The sequence below is a fragment of the Spermophilus citellus genome (assembly GCF_964194105.1).
Source record: "Spermophilus citellus genome assembly, chromosome: 9".
NCBI classification, from domain to species: domain Eukaryota; kingdom Metazoa; phylum Chordata; class Mammalia; order Rodentia; family Sciuridae; genus Spermophilus; species Spermophilus citellus.
In genome coordinates, this window is record NC_138191.1 from 50,076,305 (window position 1) to 50,098,095 (window position 21,791).

The following is a 21,791-nucleotide window of genomic DNA, read 5'->3' on the forward strand; positions in this document are numbered from 1 at the left end:
ACCTGGAGGTATAGAGAATATACAGAAAACTTGGACAGCCCTAGAAGTCTGTCTCTTTGAATACATGGACCAAAGTCCGTGGCCGCCAGAAGACCTTCTGAGAGGTATTCAAAGAGCCATTAGGTCTATTCAAATGGAAAATCAGCCTGAAGCTAAATTAATTTCCTTTCCTTTGAGCCGGTTTAAAACAAAAGCGCTAGGAGCTAAAACAAAGGTTAGAATTGTGCAAGCTAGCCCGCAGACAGATTGTACAGAACAGCATGATAAAGAAGAAACATCTCTAATCTTGGAGAGCCCTCCAGAAGTGGTAAACAATCTTCCTGGAGAGGAAAATACAAAGGAAACTCCTAGTGGGGCTCAGGTTTCTTCTCAACCACGTGAGTTAGAAACCCAAATTCCAAATGGCGATAGTACAGAGTCTGATAGCAGCTCACAGTCTGAGGAAGAAGAATTAGACATAGAAACTCAGGACTTAGAGAGAAATTTTAATAGATTGCATTTAGCACCACCTGCCCAAGCTTTTAAAATTCGGCCGGTACCTACTAGAAGGACCAAATTTAACAGGTGTGCTGAATTAAAGATGACTTTTCTTACCCCAGTTCAACAAGGTATTAAGAAGGCTCAAGAAATGGGAGAGGATACTACTGGTTTTCACCTCTTTCCAGTTTTTGAGCAAACTAATGAACAAGATCAGAGAGTTAGAGTTCATGCTGTAATCCCTTTTAAAACTATCAAGGAATTGAAAAATGCATGTGAAACGTACGGCCCAAATTCGCCTTTTGTTCAGAGTCTAATAGAAAATATTTGCTCACAACCCCTTCCTCCTAGTGATTGGATTTTTTTAGCCAGATCTTGTCTGAGTGGGGGAGATTACTTGCTCTGGAAAACTTACTGGACTGATTTTTGTAATGAACAAGCAGAAAGGAACAGGAGACAGGGCATAGAAACGCCAGTAACGATGTTTTTAGGGACTGAAGATTTTGCTGATTTAGAAAGACAGTTAAATTATGATTTTGTAGTGTACAATCAAATAACTGATTGTGCAAAACGTGCCTGGAGACAAATTGTCCCCAAGGACCAGTCCAATTTAGTTCTTACCAAAATCAGACAAGGTGCCAATGAGACTTATTCAGATTTCGTAGCCCGACTATATCAGGCTGCGAACAGGTCCATCGGGGACCCAGGAGCTAGCGAATTTATTGTTAGGCAATTGGCTTTTGAGAACGCAAACAAAATTTGCCAGGACGTTCTCCGTCCCCATCGTAAGAAAGGAACAATTTCTGAGTATATTCGCTTGTGTTCTGACTTAGATTCCACTCAGTTGCAAACGGTGGCCTTAGCAACAGTATTAAAGGAAACTTTGGGGCCACAAAATTCAGTTCAGAAGTCCCGCGGCAGGTGTTACGTTTGCGGAAAAACCGGTCATTTCGCCCGCGAATGTCGCCTACGCAATTTTAGGTTTAGTGCTCCATCTACTGGCGATAATAGATATTGCAGGACTCGGCGCCACGTGGTTGATTCGGGTGGCGCGGATGAGCCCGCCTTCTCGCCACAAGTATTTCCTCCTAGCGAGGGGACAAAAAACTTCCGTTCGGCCCCTCCCCGGGCCCAGAAACAATATGGGGAGACGTCGCACAGTGTGACGTCACTAGCGGCGCTGACCAGGACAGTCCGCGATTTTTACCGGAACAGAGACAGGGATCACAGACAGTTTTCTTAGGACCTTCAGAGACAGTTGAATTAGATCCTGAAACGGGACCAACACAAATCCCTACTGGGATTTTCGGGCCACTTCCTGAGAATACTGTAGGTTTAATTTTGGGGCGTAATAATTTAAAGGGAGCTATTGAAGTAATACCTGGTGTGATAGATTCAGAATTTAAAGGGCAATTATATGTTACTGTAAGATCCAATTATGCCCTAAGGCTCACCCCAAAGGATATTTTTGCTCAATTAATATTATTGTCTTGTGTCTCAGAAAGGCACCTGCCGGCAGATTCAGTTTCTAAACCGCCAGACAAAGTATATTGGTCCCAGTTAGTGCGACAAGAACGCCCTTTATTAAAACTTAGAATTAATAATAAAAATTTCCTAGGAATAATTGACACAGGAGCTGATAGCTCAATATTGTCCAGCCGGTTTTGGCCCAAGCAATGGCCTTTACATACAGCATCAGCTAACCTAGAAGGAATAGGACAAATTTCACAGCCTGCTCAAAGTGCCAACTATCTCCGTTGGGAAGATTCTGATGGGAACAGAGGAATATTTAAGCCTTATGTGTTAGAGTCTTTACCAGCTAATCTATGGGGAAGAGATATCTTAGCCAAAATGGGACTGCTACTAGTTACCCCAAATTCTATAAGGTCAGTTGAGGAAGTTAACCAGAGGTATTTTCCTGGAGATGATAGGGAAACCTTTCAGGAAGAATATCTGTTTACAAGCCAGTCTCCACGACAAGGATTAGTAAATACTTCAAGCCAAAATTTTTACTAGGGGCACTGAGTACTTCCCCGATCCTTAAGACAGCTGAAAAAGTCACATGGCTCACAGAAGAGCCTATTTGGATTTCTCAGTGGCCCATCTCAGGGGAAAAGCTTAAAATAATTCATAGATTAGTTGAGGAACAACTTCAGGCTGGTCATATTGAACCAACACTTAGCCCTTGGAATACACCTATTTTTGTTATTAAGAAAAAGTCAGGAAATTGGAGATTACTACAGGATTTAAGGGCAATAAACCAGGCAATTCAGCCTATGGGATCATTACAGCCAGGACTTCCCTCCCCCACAGCCATTCCTTTAGACTATAGCTTGATGGTAATAGATTTAAAAGACTGTTTTTTCTCTATAAGGTTACATCCTGAAGATTGTGAAAAATTTGCTTTCACTGTCCCCACAATTAATTTTAAAGAACCTGTTAAAAGATATTGTTGGAAGGTTCTTCCTCAGGGAATGCGTAATAGCCCTACACTGTGTCAAAAATATGTTGATCAGGCAATAGATCCCATTAGAAATAGCTTCCCTGATGCATACATTATTCATTTTATGGATGATATATTATTGGCCCATGCTAATCCAGAAATACTTTCAGAAATTTTTACTCAGTTAGGGGCTTCACTTACAACAATGGGTTTATGCATAGCTCCTCAAAAAATTCAAAAGGTATCTCCTTTTCAATATCTAGGTCAGATAATTCAAGGGAGTACAATCCATCCTCAAAATCTTCAGATAAGAGTTAAGGAGTTACGTACCCTTAATGATTTTCAAAAACTATTAGGAGATATTCACTGGCTAAGACCATCCTTAAAGTTAACTACTTCTGAGTTAAGTCCTTTATTTCAGATATTACAAGGAAATCCTTCTCCAACCTCTCCACGTCAACTAACTTTGGAGGCCAAAGCAGCCTTAAGGAAAGTGGAAATTGCAATTAAAAATGCACAGCTTACTAGAATAGATCCTAAAGAAATAATGTATTTATTAATATTTCCAACTGAGCATACCCCAACAGGAGCCATATGGCAAAAATTAGGAGTTATTGAATGGATCTACTTATCTCATTCCCCTCAAAAAACATTAATTCCTTTTCATGATTCTATAGCTCAATTAGTTATTAAAGGTAGAACTAGGATTTTACAATTAATTGGATCTGAGCCTGATATCATAATTATTCCATTTTCTGTTCAACAGACTAATTGGCTTTTTCAAACTTCTAGTTCATGGCAGATAGCTTTTGCAGATTTTCCTGGCCAGATAGATAGCCATTATCCTCGTGATAAGATTGTACAATTTGCATCATTAACATCACTTATTTTTCCAAAGATTGTACGTTCCCATCCAATAGAGGGAGCTTTATCGGTGTTCACAGATGGTTCCAGCTCTGGTAAGGCAGGTTTCTTCAGCCGTGTTCACACAGAGGTAATACAAACTTCTTATACTTCAGCTCAAAGGGCAGAGCTTCAAGCCCTGATTTTGGCCTTAGATTATTTTTCAAATGAGCCTATTAATATCTATTCTGACAGCTTATATACAGTCAGAATTACCAAAAATATTGAAACCTCAGTTATTGGCTTTACTTCATCACAGGAGTTATTTGAATTATTTCATAATTTACAAAAGACAGTGCTAATGAGGAAGTACTATGGCAAATGGATGTAACTCATATTCCTCAATTTGGTAAGCAATGTTATGTGCATGTCATAGTGGACACTTATTCTAGATTTATTTTTGCAACAGCACGTACTAAGGAAAATACTCAACATGTAATTTCTCATTGCTTAGCAGCTTTTTCCGTTTTAGGGTGTCCTATGCAGATTAAAACAGATAATGCTCCAGCTTATGTAAGCTCTGCTTTTCAACAATTTTGCCAAGAGTTTGAAATTAATCATAAAACAGGAATTCCTTATAACCCCCAAGGTCAAGCCATTGTAGAACGAACTCATTTATCTATTAAGCTTCAATTACAAAAATTAAAAAGGGGGAATAAGATTGTGACTCCCCAAAATAGCCTTAATCATGCCTTGTTTGTTTTAAATTTTTTAAACTGTGACACAGAAGGTCACACTGCTGCTGAGAGGCAAATGTCTCCCTCGGTGACAGGCCCTTTAGGCAGAGTTCTATGGAAAGATTTACAGACTGGTCAATGGAAGGGCCCAGATCCGGTAATATCATGGGGCCGAGGGCATGCTTGTATTTTTCCAGAAGGTGCTTTTCGTCCTATCTGGGTGCCTGAACGTGCTATCAGACATGGAGGAGATAGAACCCAGACTCAAGCGACTGAGGATCGACCCGGAGGAGCCACAACCCAGAAGGAGGAGATATCGAAAAAGGATGAAGAAAAACCAGATTGAACCAGCCGAGAAGCTGATTTCGTGGAAAGATGTGAAGAAGCTGACAACCCAGGCTTCCCAAATACTTCGACGCCTAGGAAAGAACAGGACCCCAGTCTTGATGGTAGCGACAGTAATTGCCCTACTGGGCTGTCAGGTAAAAGGGAATCAAGTAGACACTTATTGGACATATTTCCCAGATCCACCCCTGGTACACCCAGCTGTGTGGACTGGAGAATCTATTCCAGTATTTACTAATGACTCATTCATGATGGAAGGATTTACAGATACTCATATTACTCCCAATCATGTGACTAGATTTAATTATTCTGGCTACAGTGCCCAATTACCTTTATGTTGGTCACATGATAAACATGCTGGCTGTCTGAAAGTATCATTTGAAGAAAAGACAGCGATTGGTAAACCTAGACTGACAAATAATTCTATTTATGGAGACTTAAAACCTAATACTAGATCAGTAATTAAGATGGGACTTTCCCATAACAAGCCAGTCATTTCTGCAAAACCTCCACCGGTACCCCACTGTCCAAATAGTTCTATAATTGAAATTGGCACCTTTCCTAAATGGATGGATTGTGTAAATACCTTTCCTGTACAACATAAGGTGTCTAAAGCTAGTGGGTATATTTTAGACTGGTCTCCAAAAATTGATAAGAGACAATTACGAAGAAATTCTGCTATGACACCTGCAGGATTTGTTAGTAATATTTTGACTTATAGTGAAGGAGGCATTCAAAGAGATATTTGGCGTTTAATTGCTGCCTCAGAATATTTACATTTTACAGATAAACCTTTACCAAAATTTGTCGGCAAGAACTGTAAAGAGGGATCTTGCTATGGCCTAAGAGCCTGTGTCCAATCTCCTTATGTTTTAATTATTGGAAATGTAAAAGTTAAATGGATAGATGACAGATATTTTGTTACTTGTAATAAGTGCAACCTAACTAATTGTATTTCTAGGTATAATGGAGGAAAAGGAGTGCTGATACTTCATCAGCCCTCTTTTGTTTTATTACCTGCTAATATTTCAGAGCCATGGTATGCTGATGCTGGTTTACAAGTCCTGCAGCAAATTCATGCCCAGCTAACAAGACCTAAACGTGCTATTGGAGTCATAATTGTTGGTGTCTTAGCACTGGTCTCATTTATTGCCTCAACCGTCTCTGCATCTCTCACATTGTCTCAGAATATTCAGCATGCAAAATTTCTTAATAATTTAGCTCAAAATACTTCCAAGGCTCTGCGTAATCAAGTAAATATTGATGAAAGGATTGAGACTAAGTTAAACGCCTTAGAGGCGACTGTTATAAACATTGGTAATGAACTTTCAGCCTTAAAATTTAAGGAAAGGCTTAAATGCCATGCTAATTATAAGTATGTATGTGTTACAGCTGCCAAGTACAATGCTTCTCTCTGGGATTGGGAGAAGGTTAAAAACCATTTATTAGGCATTTGGCAAAATAGTAATAATAGCATGGATATTCTGGAACTTCATCACCATATCCAAGACATTCAAAATAATAGAGCTGATTTTTCAGATCCTTCTTCTTTGGCTAACCAAATATTAAGGGAGTTAAATGGATTCAACCCTGGAAATATTCTTAAGCACTCCGCTTGGTACCTTATTGGATTATTCTCTTTGCTGTTAATTCTCTTTTGTATTGTAACTATAGGATGGCGAGTCTTCCAATCAAGAATCCGGGGACTCCAGAGAGTGAACCGCCGCCTCATTGTTAAGAATAGAAAGGGGGAATATGTGGGGAGCCATTCTGACACGTGATTGGGTGACTCCCGTTAAGGGCCTGAGGCACTCTGGCTGTGTCGGAGTTATCCCGACCCTTTCCTGATGAGAGAGCCCATCCGTGTGGGGGTGTGCGTAACCACTGACCCTGGAGACCCAATCACTGACCCTGACCTTGGAGTGCAGCCCCCCCCTCAACCTTCATTGGATGGAATTCTCCCCTGAATCTCTTGTCCCCCCAAATAAAAGGCTACTCCCCGGCGTGTTCGCTCTCTCTCTCTCCTGCTAGCCCAGAGTAATCCTCGCTGCCCTGCTGGGCGGCTGGAGGCAGGGAAACAGGGAGGCGAGCCGTTTCGGACCTAGCAATGTAAAATAAGGTACTGTCTGTGTGTTTTATTTTGATCTCTTCTAACTAACTTAATGCCAGAACCTCATTAATGAAACCACTGCGCAGGCCGCGTGGTAGAGTTGCACCAATTTGCAGTCCCTCTAGCAGTGTATGAGTATGCACTTTCCCACATATCCTCACCAACACTTATTGTTGCTTATATTCTTGATATTGCCATTCTGACTGGAGCAAGATGAAATTTTAGAGTTGTTTTGATTGCATTTCTCTAATTACTAGAGATGTTGAACATTTTTTCATATATTTGTTGATCAAAAGAATATCTTCTGAGAAGAAGCAACTTAGCCCATTTATTGATTGGGTTTTTTGTTGTTGTTGTTTGGTTGGTTGGTTTTTTTTTTTTTTTTAGTGTTAAGTGTTCTGAGTTCTTTATGTATTCTGGAAATTAATGCTCTATCTGACCTGCCTGTGGCAAAAATTGCTCCCAAAATGTAGGCTCTCTCTTCACCTCATTGTTTGTTTCTTTTGCTGAGAAGAAGCTTTTTAGTTTGAAACCATCTCATTTATTAGTTTTTTATTTGATTTGATTATATTTGCACTTTAAGAGTCTTGTTAAGGAAGTCAGGGCCTAATCTGATGTGATGAAGATTTGAGCCTACTTTTTCCTCTATTAGGCGCAGGGTCTCTGGTCTAATTCCTAGGTCCTTGATCCACTTTGAGTTGATTTTTGTGCATGGTGAGAGATAGGGGTTTATTTTCATTTTGTTGCATATGGTTTTCCAGTTCTCCCAGCATCAGCCAGGTGTATTGTTAAATAATTGGTTTACCTATGATTTCTTCAAGATATGAAGTATAGATCTTAGAATTGTGACTTAATGTAGTCTTTGTTCAGTAGGGACAAATAGTATTTCATTTCTCTCTCCCTCCATTTCATCTCTCCTTTCCTGTATTTTTTAACTATAAATTTTAAACTCCTTATTGCTAAATTGTCTAAGACACCAAAACCTCCTTGATACTCAATACTGTTCTCCTTTTCTTGACTTTTATTTTTTTTAATATTATTTTTAGTTGTAGATGGACACAGTATCCTTATTTATTTATTTCTTGTGGTGCTGAGGATCAAACCCAGTGCCTCTCACCTGCTAGGCAAGCACTCTACCACTGAGTACAACAATCCCTTGCTTGACCTTTTAACTGTATTTGAGACAGTGATCCATTCCACTGAGTTGCAGAATATCTTGCTATACTGGTTTTCCTCCTGTCTCGGTGCCCATTAGCTCTGAGTCTCCTTTGTTGTACACTCTCATTTCCCCAATATCTAAACATTGTAGTACCCAAGCTCAGTTCTAGCCCTTTTCTTTATCTGATCCAGTCTCATGGCTTTAAATACCATTTACACACCTATGACTCTCAAGTTTGTATCTCCAGACTGGACCTCAGCTTTTAAATCCAAACTCACATATCCTGCTTGGAGGTCAATAAGCATCTCAGGTTTTAACAAATCTAGAACTAAGCCCCTGCTCTTTTTCTCTCCACCATCCTGTTCCTCCTGAAATCTTCCTCATTTGTGAGTAAGAGTTCAGCTCAGACACCTCCAGTGGCTTTTCATCTCGCTCAGTCAAAAACAAGGTAGCCACAATGGCCTACCTAGAACCACAGGGATGCCACTTAGTGTGACCAGGGACCCCCGTTGTGTTGCAACTGTTGTGTCTAAGCCATGAGGCAGTAAGTACAGATGGAAAGGGTAGGCCTTGGAAACTTTTAAAGCAGTTTACAGAGTGATTTTGTATAACAAATCCAATAAGAAGTTGGAGCTAGTAATTTCTATTTTTCTTTTTTTTTTTTTTGGTATCAGGGATTGAACTGAGGCACTGGACCACTGAGCCACATCCCCAGCCCTATTTTATATTTTATTTAGAGACAGGGTCTCACTGAGTTGTTTAGCATCTTGCTTTTGCTGAGGCTGGCTTTGAACTTACCATCCTCCTGCCTCAGCCTCCTAAGCCACTGGGATTACAGGCATGCATCACTGTGCCGGGCTCTATTTCTTTTTTTAATAGTTTACTTTTAGTGTGCTTTTTAAAAAATAGCCTACCATGGATTAGACATTGTATTTTAAGAGAAGATCCTTTACCAAATATAGATTGAGAAACACTGCCTTTCATGACGTGCCCCCACCCCGCCCCATGTTCCACTCTCACCCCTACCCTCCATTGTAGTCACCTTCCAGCTTTGGTTTTCCCACAACACTCTAGTTGGGCTTCCCTACTATCTCCTCAGGTATCCATAAGGCTCATTTCCTTCTTGTCCTCAGTGAGGGGGCTTGGAATCCTCAACTTTTTTGGGCTCTCCCAGGGTCCATAGAGTACCTGGCACATAATAAGTGCTTGTTAAATATTGATAAATATTGATAAATATTTGAAATTGAGATGAAGTCTATGGTAGGTGTGGCAATTATATAGAGATATAAGATAACCTTGTAGAAACTAAATGCTTAGGGCACATCCTCCCAAAGATAGGAATAATAATAGTATTTTGGGATGTCTACATCATCTCTATCATAGAGAAGAGGGTTTGCCTGATTTTATACCATTGTCAGCAGAGTTTGACTTTTGAGCAATGAAAGTTTACCTATTTATTTGTTTTGCTTATTTCTAGGCCCTTCCCCGATTTAACCAGAAAGGAGAAGTATATAAAGCACAGATAATGAATGTGAGCTGGTCGGCTGATCACAGAATTATTGATGGTGCTACAATGTCACGCTTCTCTAATTTGTGGAAATCCTACTTAGAAAACCCAGCTTTTATGCTACTAGATCTGAAATGAAGATGAATAAGACATTCTTGAACTTTCTGAGCTTCCAAAGTATGTAAAGCCTCGCTGTGCCAGCACACATTCTTCATCATAATTTGTATTATAAATGATTTGTATTATATGATCAAGGTTCTAAGGCACAATGTTTATCACTATTATGTTAACTGTTTAATGAAAATGAGTAATAGTGTAATAGGTCTCCTGGGGCTGTCACATTTTATAGGTCAGAGTGGGACTTCTTGATATGGTGCTGAGGTCTGTGTGTCAGTGGATTGAAACTAACAAGAAAACAAAAGCAATGTTACTAACAGGCAAGTAGCCATATACACACAGCGTTTGCTTCTTCCTTCCTTCCTTTCTTTCTTAACTAATTCTTAATGAAACTTTATACTTAATTGGGGAAAGGAATTTGTATACCAAAACATTTTCCATTTCCCTATAATCATGCTTATCGATATATAAGTGCAATTATACTTCTTTTAAGATATTTGAGTATATATATATACTCTTGCTCTGTGTAGAGAGAATCATGTATGAATGCCTTATTTATATAAATTAACATCTTTTAAAAGGGGAAATTATAGCCTAATCTTAATGATAGTTTTATAATAAGTAAGGCTGTTAAAGGTTTAAAGTGGATATACTTTGGCATTTAGTTGGGAAGAAACTTCACTTTCAACAACTTACTTCATGTGAGGAAAGTACTTTAAATGTTGCAGCTGCTGATTTTTTTTTTAATTCAAAAGCCTGCTGCCTTTTAATTTTCTTGATTTTTAGCTACAAATAGATTAAGAAAAGAAAAAAGTGTCTATTCCATCCTCCATATCCTGAGTAGGAACATGAATAAAAGGAGAGAAGAGTCTGATGAGTAATTATGAACATAAAAATAAAATAATGAAATTTATTCAGAAAGGAAGGCTTCATAATGATTATTTTGTTAAAGGTTCACTTTAATTAGAAATATCAAGATGAACGTAATCTAGCATTGGGAATTGAATTCAGAAATCTGAGTTGTTTCTGATATTGTTCAATTGAATACTGTATGCCAAAATTCATTGTTCATGTGAAGTTTTGTGGCAGAAAAAGATCATTTTAATGTCTACTTAAATTTTTTTTCTAAATGGGAATAGTTTTTAAATCAAAATAATAAATTAAATAAATGCTGTTATTTTAAAAATTCAGATAATATGGGAGTTACAAACAAAATAAGATATAATCCATAGTCCTACCACTATTAACATTTTGATGTATCTATATGCTTATTCTTTTTATAAAAGTTGGATCATAGTATATGTACTATTTGATCATTTTAATTTTTTTTCAACTTGTCATTATATTCTGGATTCCTATATGTCAATAAACAGTTCCACATTATCATATTTTAAATGACTGTATAATATTCCATTGATGTATTTATTATACATTCAGATATCAAACATCTACTGTATACTAAGAATGGTTCTACGGGGCTGGGGATATGGCTCAAGCGGTAGCGTGCTCGCCCGGGTTTGATCCTCAGCACCACATACCAACAAAGATGTTGTGTCCGCCAAGAACTAGAAAATAAATATTAAAAATTCTCTTTCTCTCTCTCTCTCTCTCTCTCTCTCTCTCTCTCTCTCTCCTCTCTCTCTCCTCTCTCACTCTCTCTTTAAAAAAAAAAAAAAAGAATGGTTCTAAGTACTGTGCACACAATGCCTGCCCTCATGGTCCCTGCCTTGATTGGACTAACAGTCTAATGAAGAAAACAGATACTAAAATTCATAAAAATAAAAATATAATTATATTTCTATACAGGGAAAAGAACAGGATACTAAGAACTATCTAATAGAAGTTTCTGAATCTAAGACAATCAGAAGATAGGTGTCGTATAATTTAACCAGTTCCCCACTGATGGGCATTTGCTGAATTTTAAATGAAGAATAACGTGATCAGTAAAGCCTTATCCTTTGTATAAAGGAGAAGGAGGCCTGAAGTAAATATGCAACATATTCGCCTGAAGGTTCAACATCATTGGCTCAAGATAATTCTCATCATCTTGTCCTATATCCCATGCCAATGCCATTATCATCTCTATAGTCTCATTCATTGAGAATTCAACAAAGGATTCATTCCCTGTTGTGTGTAGGACCTTCAGGATGGTAGGATCCCCTGGAGGAAGGCAGAGGCAGGAGCCTGGCTCTGGCAGCAGTGCTATTCCACAAGGCTGTCCACATCCTGGGGTGTGCCAGGGGTGAACAAAGCTCTTGCTGTGTTCTTAGTGGTTGAAATTAAAGCAAAGCAGCCAGAAAATTCATGTCTTCCACTAATATGTCTTCACTAATATGGGACTAATAGCAGTTACCAGGGTTTTGTAAATGGAAAGAAAGCAAAATCATTGCTAAGAATGGCCAAAAAAGGAAATCAAGGTTCTGTTTATTATGCAGAATAATCCTCTGACATTTGAAAATGAAGCACAACAGGGAAGGAAGTTTGAAAGTATCCCCCAGAAAAGCATGTGTTGGAAATGTAATCCCCAATGCAAAGTGTTAGAAAGTGAGGACTAATGAGAGGTGTCCAGGCCATGAGGGGTTCACCCTCATGCATGGATGGATCAATGCTGATTATAAAAGCGCTTGAGGCTGCACTTTCAATCTCTTGCTTTCTCTAACCATGTGATGCTTTCTACCATGCTGAAACAGAAAGAAAGCCCTCACCAGAAGTTACTCCTCAATCCTGGACTTCCCTGCCTCCAGAACTGTAAGAAATAAATCTCCGTTCTTTTTTTTTTTTTTTTTTTTTTTTTTTTTTAAGAGAGAGGTGAGAGAGAGAGAATTTTTGATATTTATTTTTCAGTTTTTGGCAGACACAACATCTTTGTTTTGTATATGGTGCTGAGGATCGAACCCGGGGCTGCACACATGCCAGGTGAGCGCGCTACCACTTGAGCCACATCCCCAGCCCAATCTCCGCTCTTTATAAGTTACCCAGTCTCAAGTATTCTGTTACAGCAGAACAAAGCAGACTAACACAGTGGTTTTGCTCCTTCTCAACATATTATCTTTTCTTATTGAGGTTCAATCATTGTGCCTCCCTTAACACCCTAGCCCAGCTTCATATCTGTTTCACAAACCACACACCTAATATTAAGATAAGCTGTATCCTTAGGTCACACAAACCCAAGCCATTCAAGTTCTTGTTTTTTTTATATTTTTCTCTCCCACCCCCTTCAAGTCATGGCTTAAGTTTTGCTTTTAATGGGGAACAACAAAGGTGACATCTATGTGACCCCAGACCCTTCAGGGAGCAGTGTGGGAACACGGTGCCATCTGAGCATAATGCTTCAAGGATGCACATAAAACTCTTCAGGTTAAAGTGCTGTACTGAGTCATTTAGCCTAAGTGCTCTCCACAAAGTAATTGGGAGGGAAAACTTGAATAACACCTAGTAATAATGCCATAGTGTCAGATATCCTTAGTGCCTTACATGTATTAATTACTTTGGTCTCCTCAGCAACCCTATTAGTTAGGTGCTATGATTGATTATCTCTGTTTTAAAGATGAGACAAGGCACAGAATTTAAGTCATTAGATGTGCTTGGATTAACATGCTCTGAAGAACTGTAAAAATTAGGCCACTTCATCTCATGTTCCAAAAGTGGGAACTGATAATTTTATGCTGTGTTGAAGGGATGGGTACTGTTAGGTCAAAAGGAAGAGAGTTCTATGTGTACTGGTGGGGGTCGGGTAGCAATTTGAAAGTCTCCCTAAAGCCTATGTATTCTACAGGGGTTGTTGATGTTAGGAATTTGCTGAATCAGTTTATTGAAGCAACATGATGTTAGTTCGCCCAAATCAGGATTCCATTAAAACCCTTGTTTTCACTCTTATTGAGTTTGTTCTTATACCAAAACCAAACTAAAGAGGAGCCAGCCATTGGGAATTCTCCAAGTATGGGATGCATCCCTCAGGAACGAAGCTGTGTTCAGTGACTGTTTGTGGTGGCCTCCCCAGGTGTTCAGGGTGGTCTGCAGCAAAGCCAAGGAGGGTACCTCAAACTCCAGGCAATGACTAAAGGAACATTCTGAGGCTTCCACGGGGAAAGGATCAGGTCCTGAATTCTTGCAGCTATGCCTTATCTTCTTAGATGCTGGTTTCCCCTTCCTACAAACACTCAAAAACTAAAGAGGTGTAACATTAAGGCATTACATATGTGTGCAGCTACTGAATTCAGCAGGCTGGACCTGACAGACCATAAAGACACTCTCATTATATGCGATAGCATTTATTCTAGTAGTAATATGAAAGCCAAAAGAGAAAGAGAAGAAAATACATCACTATATTGGGGAAACACCAACACCGAAGTCATACAGCTGGGGAGTTACAGGGCAGCTTTTCAGGATCCTGACAAGGACTTAAGTCCTATTCCCCATGGGCTTCTGAAATGCAAGTTAGAACAAAGAAAGCTCAAGGTGACCTAGTGATCCCCTCAAGGACACTTCATCGCCCCAAGGGCTGGGCACATCCCAGAAGGGAGTGAGAGCCTTGACACGGGGTGGTTCTGAGCCAAGCCAAGTCAGCATTCTTTAGATGTTCCATTAAGGATGTGTGGAGGTCACCGCAGGCACAGGAGCCAGGAAGGTCTTAATATTTTCCTTAGTCCTTTAAGTGGTAAGCACAGGATTTGGGTTTTGGCAGACACTCACCTCTTTGTTGTCCTAAGCGCTCATCACAATGAACTCTTCCCTGGAGCTTTTCATTTTAGGGTTTTTTTGTTTTGTTTTGTTTTGTTTTACATGCCTTTGTTGAGGCTCTTCTTCCACTCTGGATTCCATGGGGTAAAAACCTACGCAAAAGTCCTTTAGCTCTCCTTTGACACAATATTTGTGCCCTTGCTCTTTCTCTCTCTCTGCTTCCTCTTTCCTTCCCTATTTCCTCTTTCCTTCTCTTCATGATTGCCTAAAAGAAGGCTCAAAATAACGCTCTTCTCACATTGTTGCCTCTACTTGGCACTACACAAATGAATTTCCAGTCTTGCTCCGAAATGGACACTTTAATTCCTTCCTCACTGTCCCCACTACTCACCTGTAATTACACTGTTGGCAAAAGCTTTGACCACATCTCCCACATAGGTATCTCTTAAATAATTCTCTCTTCTGGACCCTCTCTCCCGAGCTCCAGGTATTCCATATTCCCCTCGTCAGCATCTCAAGGTCAATAATTGGTTCAGTGATGTCTCCTCAGACAGGTCGGGTCAAATATGAACTATTTACACCAAACCAGATATGGTTCATATTCCATTAAAAAAAAATCCACAACCACAGTCTCTTTTATGTTACAGAAGGCATCCATCCCATCCATAGCAGCATAGATCAGTGGGTGTTTGCAAGTTTAGGATAATGCAGAAATGAAAATTAATCCATTCTGAGGCAGTCCCAGTACTGAATGCAAGGGCCTTAAACCACAATTATATACATGTGCTAGTCAGACCTTTGTGAGCAAACATCAAGCTCTGGATCTTAGCTTGCTAAAACCTAGCAGGAAAATTTGGAGACAGTTGAGAAAACAGCCACAAAAACAACTAAAGCACGACAAGAATAAATGCAGCTTTGTTATAAAGAGGTCATCTATATCAGGCTTTTACTAAGTACCATGAGGAATGTTAAAATGCAAAGCATGGGGAACAGCTGTTTGTGGGTGTTAATAAGAGACAGGAGAAAAGAAATGAGGACAGGTGGAGATCAAGCATTTAGGTTTGATATGGGGGAAAGTTGGGACAAAGAAAGGGGTTCACACTCACACTTGGCTGAGCAGGAGGCCATCCAGCAGGCAGCAAAAGTGGCTCCATCCATCCACACTCCCAGAGGAGCAGTCAGGCTTTGATAAATTTGTGAAAAGTTGTTTAACTTGAAATTGCTGCAAGAAACTCACCATAGTTCTAAAAATGTGGAAAAAAGCAAAGTCCAAAAAAGACAAAGATGATGAAATCTGTACAGAAATTACAATAGTGCATGCAGTTGGTCATAAAAGCTGAGCAATTTGAATTGTTGAAAAAAATCAGGTGGTGTTCAAAATGGAATCACAAAGACTTTGGATTAAATTGATGGCAGCTGTAATGAAGTTAAGGGAAACTGAAGGGAGTACTATAAAATGGAAATGACTCACAATCTGAAAATTAGATAATCAAATCCTCAGATTCCATGAGGTGAAATGTCATACTAATAACTCTGCATATCAAAGCTTTCACAAATTGCACAAGAACCTGGCCTTGGTCCATTATGTTGCTGGCACCTCATTAGAAGGGCCCTGTTGGTTCAAATGTTGCTCGGACAGAGCTGCACAAACTGCTGCAGTGTCATTTTGAAAAACTGCCATTTTCCTCTACTGCTCTAGCTCCTCTAATAATTTTGTGTGTGAGAATAATGGTAAGAGCCTAGCTTGTAGTCCCCACTATTGGGAAGGCTGAGGCAGGAGGTTTGCTTGAGCCCAGTAGTTCAAGAATATCTGGGCAACGTAATGAGACCCCATCCTAAAAAAAATCTAAAAGGAGTAATTCCAATTTCAATTGAATGGAATTATTTCTGTAAGATATATACTTTCAGGTTGTAATATTTATTATCTTTAAAACATTGCAGCTTCCACCTTTACTAGATAATAAGGTCTGTATAGTATTTTTGGAAATGTGAAAAATATTATTGCAATTACCTTTTCAAGGGGCTGGGGATGTGGCTCAAGCGGTAGCGCGCTCGCCTGGCATGCGTGTGGCCCGGGTTCGATCCTCAGCACCAATCCTCAGCACCACATACCAACAAAGATGTTGTGTCCGCCGAGAACTAAAAAATAAATATTAAAATTTCTCTCTCTCTCTCTCTCTCTCTCTCTCTCTCTCTCTCTCTCTCTCCTCTCTCACTCTCTCTTTAAAAAAAAAATTACCTTTTCAAATGTATATAAAATATACTCAAAAGTTAGGTTGATATTCTAGAAACAAAGGATAATGTAATTTACATGGAATAATCTGTGCAATTTTTTTTTTAAATTAGTATAGTTTTTATTTCTATAGAATGGAAATTAGTGCATAAAAATAAAAGCAGAAAGAGAATATCTTTTTAATTTGCTGTGCAGTCAAAAATAACTCATTCAAGTCAGGCATAGTGGTGCATGTCTGTAATCCTAGTGAATCCAGAAGCTGAAACAGGAGGATTGTGTGTTTAAAGCCAGCCTCAGCAAATTAGCAAGACCCTGTCTCAAAAAGGGTTGGAGATGAAGCTCAGTGGCTAAATGTCCCAGGGTTCAATGGGAATTGAACAACAACAACAACAAAAATATCATTTAATATATAGGAAACCACTATCATTTCTATGTTATTATTTGCTGGGTATGAAAGGGATATTGTTTTTTTCCTTTTGAAAAAAGACTATATGTTTTATTCTAGCCATCTGAGTTTAGGTTTAAATTGCTCTGGGAAGTTTGCATAATATTCTGATGACCATTGCTTAGATGCCATATTTCATATGAGAACTGTCTTTACATAATGAGAAAAACTATGTCAACCACTTCATTCATCAAAGAAATTATGTTTTGTTCACTTGCATTTTGCTTGCTTGCTGACATTGATTATTTATACTTACAGAATGTTTTTCTTAAATGAAGATTTAAAAATCACTCCCAATGACCTTCTAATTTCTGGTCAATTCCCAGTAAGCTATGGAATATATGGTTTTCATATAATAGTGTTTTGTGTCTCCATCTTTGATTGGTTTAGGTAAGTGGTGATGGTGATGGTGATGGTGATGATGGCAGGGCATGTGTCAAAAATGACAACAGTCTGGGTGCAGTGGTGTTCACCTATAGACCCAGTTACTGAGGAGAGGCAAAGGCAGGAAGGTCAGTTGAGCCCATGAGTTTGAGATAAGCCTGTGCAACACTTACCATGTTGGGGCTGGGGGAATAACAACCAACACAAAATCTAAAGGTCAGAGGTACATTTGAATTCTTAAATACATTAATTTTATGAACACAAAACAAACATATATTTAATATGGGAAAAATAGAAAAGAATAATTAGCACTTAAACTATTTTATCAGTTGTTGCAGTAACTTAGATATTTGAGTTATTAAAAGATTGAAACTCTGTGGAGAAATGCAACAGAAGTCACAAAACTGCTTGGAGTCTGAAAGCTCTAGCTCCAGAGAAAGGTGTTTGGTGTACACCAGCATTGACTACCATCTCCCATCTCCTCAGTTTCCCAAGTTTATCAGACTAATTAGGTATCTATAATTTTCTAATGTAAGTCTCAAGACATGGAAATATGTCACTCCTCTATTTGGCAAAGGGTACCGTCTGCCATTTAGGAGTTTCCCTTAAATGCATGTGTGTGTGAATGCACTAAAAAAATACCCATCCACCCAACTTTACCAAAAGATTTCCACAGAAAAGAATATTAGTGTTCAAAACTGTGTGATAGTGGCAGAAAGGCATATAGACCAATGGAATAGAATAAAGAACCCAGAAATAACCCTTGCATAGATGGGCTAATTAATTTTTGGCCAATGTGCCAAGACCATTGAATGGGGAAAGGACAGTCTTTTTGACAAATGGTGCTGGGAACACTACATATTCACACGCAAGTGGGTCTTGCTGTGGTTTGAATGTTTTTGCCTCCCCTGGCAAATTCATATGTTGAAACCTAACCACCAAGATAATGATATTAAGGACAGGGTATAGGGGGGTGGGAGGTGATCAGGTCATGAGGGCTCTGTCCTTGAACTCTTACAAAAGGGGCTTGAGGGAGCTTATTCTCCTTATCTGGCTTGTGAGGACACAGCAAGAAAGCACTATCTGTGAGGAATAGACCCCCATCACACCCCCAAATCTGCTAGCACCTTGATCTTGGATTTCTCAGCATCCAAAACTGTAAGCAATGAATTCCATTGTCTAGGTATTACCAGTTTATCCTGAAGATGTAGTCATGGTTCAACATAAGCAAATCTATAAATGCAGTATACCACATAAACAGAATGGTTGCACAATATTATGGAAAGTGTGTGTGTGTGTGTGTATGAGAGAGAGAGAGAGAGAGAGAGAGAGAGAGAGAGAGAGAGAGAGAGAGAGATACATACTAGAGATTAAATCCAGGGGTGCTCTACCACCAACCCACATGTCTACTCCTTTTTATTTTTTATTTTGAGACAGGGTCTCACTAAGTTGTCCAGGCTAGTCTTAATCCTCTTGCTTTAGCCTCCAAAATCTCTGGGATTACAGATATGCACCACCATGTCTGGCTATTATGGACGTCTCTAACACCAATAAACTGTACAATGAAAAAGGTTGAGATGGTTAATTTTATGTTATCTATATTTTACCAGAAGTTTAAAAATGGACAGAAAAAGAGGGTATCAGGAGAGTTAGAATCAGAGAAGAGAGTCATGATGGAAGCAGAGCTTAGAGAGATGTGATTGGGAGGTGGAAAAAGGAGCCACAAGCCAGAATGTAGGCAGCTTGCAGATGCTGGAAAAGATAAGGAAAAATATTGTCCTGAGAACCATCAGAAGAAACTAGCCCCCAGCTCCAGGAAGGACTGATTTGAGATTTCTGATCTTTAAAAGTGTAACAGAGGGGCTGAGTTGTGGCTCAGTGGTAGAGCACTCACCTAGCACGTTCGAGGCACTGGGTTCGATCTTCAGCACCACATAAAAATAAAAACAAATAAAAATAAAGATATTGTGTCCAACTACAACTAAAAAAAATTTTTTAAAGTGTAACAGAATAAATTTGTGGGGAAGGGAGGAAAGAATAGTATTGTTATTCAATTTATAACTAAATCAAATAATGGGAATGATTATATTCCTAATTTATACTTCTTGTTTTTTCTTGAGTTAACTGTATTTTTATTTGCTTACATTTCTGTGTACTTGTCACTAAATGTACACTTGAATATTTTTTTTTCTTTTTGGGGGTACCGGGGATTGAACTCAGGGGCACTCAACTACTGAGCCATATCCCCAGCCCTATTTTATAGTTTATTTAGAGACAGGGGTCTCACAGAGTTGCTTAGGGCCTCACTAGTTGTGAGGCTGACTTTGAACTTGTGATCCTGCTGCCTCAGGCTCCCAAACTGCTGGGATTACAGGCGTGTGCCACCACACCCAGCCTAAATGTATACTTGAATATCCCAGTTCCCATTGTGCACTTTGAACAAATTACCTCATCTTTTTGTGCCTCAGTCCCTCATTGGCAAAATAGAGATAAAAATAAGAGATTTTCATGGGCTCTTGTGAGGATTAAATGAGTTAGTATATATCAGAGTTTGGATAGTGCCTGAATATAGTAAGTTACTCAGTAAGTGTTAGTTACTATTTCTACCCTCCCAGAGTACAGCCAAGAAACAAGGTGGGCACAAGTGCTACTGCCATGTGATCATAGGAAGAGGCTTAATGAGGCCTTATTAAGGTTTGCTTTTCAGAGTAAGACCAACTTACAGATGAGATGACTTTGCTGTGGAGGGGATGTAGCCTAGCTCATCACAAGTGGCTTCATTCTTGACACAAAGTGGGCAACTCACTTTAATATGTTGCACAAATTATCTTCCTTCTCCTCTGTCATTGTGTGTCTGTCATCTGGTGGGTGCCCAGATTTTCATTCTGAAGACCCTGAGGTTTGGGCTTCTGCAGAGTCCATGGGTCTGAGCCAGTACAACAGCAATACTTATGTTAAGAAAAGAAAACAAATTTACTGCTTTTGGTGTTGATTTGTTTTCTTTTTCTAGGGCTTTGAGATGTGATGTTAGGTCATTTATTTACTAACTTTCTATTCTTTTAATGAATGAGCTCAATGCAATGAACTATCCTCTTAGCACTGCCTTCATAGTGTCCCAGAGATTTTGATATTTTGTATCAGGGTTCTCATTTCCCACTAAGTATTTTTTTTATATCATCCCTATTTCTTCTGCTATCCATTCATCACTCAGTAGTGTATTATTTAATCTTTATGTGTTAGAATAGCTTCTATTTTTTTATTTTATCATTGATTTCTAGTCCATTCCATTATGATCTGATAGAATGCAAGGTATTATTACCTAGGTGCCCTTCACACAGAAGAATGAAATTAGGGCATTTGCAGGTAAATGGATGGAGCTGGAGAGCATCGTGTTAAGCGAAATAAACCAATCCCCCAAACCAAAGGCCAAATGTCTTTGATATGCAGATGCTGATCCAAAATGGGGGGAGGCTAGGGAAGAATGAACTTTCACTTTTTTCTATCATTTATAATCCCTATTATCCTACTAGTATTTGCAGCATCTGCCAGCATGTATAACTAATTAGAACAAATAAAAAAAAAAAGAAAGAAAAAGAAATCTAGAAGAGGGTAAAGTGGGAAGACCAGTGAAAGAAAGTATAAAGCAAATTAAAAACATAATGTCAGAAAAAATATTGGGGGAAGATTCATTATCTTTTGAATTTTGTTCCATGTGCATATATAATTAAATCAAAAATATATAATTTTTCAGAAACTAGAATTAAGTCTTCTCTATGAAAACTAAGAGATAAAAGTTGAGAGGTAATTGAATTTGAAACCTCCAGGTTGGGGGTAGAGCTCAGAGGTCAAGAGAATTCTTAGCATGCTGGGTTCAATTCCCAGCATCTCATCCAAACTAAAATGAGTAAAGCTTGACCCAGCAGAAGTTTAGGGGTCCTCTGTTATGCAGGCTCATCCACACATTCATTTTTCTTTTTTCTTAAGCACAGCATCTGCGTCTTTAAAATATTTACAGAGCTATTGTTAGTAGGTAGGATTTTTGTTTTGCCACACACCTGTGTATTTCCTAGTTTCTCTTCTTGAAACAGATTTATTAAGTTCTATTAAATACTTAAGATGTGTAGCTAATGAAAAGTGGAGGTATTTCAATAGAAATTATTCTTAGGAGCTTAGAAATAGTTGTGCCTGGTAGTTTTACAATGTTGGAGTAGAGCATTGTGTAGTTTCCTGAACATACTCACATTATCAGTTGATCCTCTGCACAGAAGCCCCATGTGATTCTTGCTATTCTCAGCTTTGTCCATGAACTAA

General features: G+C 38.9%; 1 protein-coding gene and 1 long non-coding RNA gene across 3 annotated transcripts in view; one reads left to right on the top strand and one right to left on the bottom strand.

Annotated features, from left to right (window-relative positions):
- Nucleotides 1–10,971, top strand: part of DBT (dihydrolipoamide branched chain transacylase E2) — a 52,656-nt gene extending 41,685 nt beyond the window's left edge. For both annotated transcript variants that reach the window (XM_081308867.1, XM_081308868.1), the window contains one exon: nucleotides 9,592–10,971. In XM_081308867.1, coding sequence (XP_081164993.1) covers nucleotides 9,592–9,759 — 168 coding nt within the window. In that variant the 3' untranslated portion in view covers nucleotides 9,760–10,971. The remainder of the gene's footprint in view (nucleotides 1–9,591) is intronic.
- A 1,704-nt stretch (nucleotides 10,972–12,675) lies between these two features.
- LOC308657320 lies at nucleotides 12,676–16,401 on the bottom strand. Its single transcript, XR_014023898.1, has 2 exons — nucleotides 14,810–16,401; nucleotides 12,676–14,386 (listed from the first exon to the last, which is right to left on the bottom strand). It is a non-coding gene; the product is annotated as an uncharacterized lncRNA (long non-coding RNA).
- Nucleotides 16,402–21,791: the final 5,390 nt, after the last annotated feature.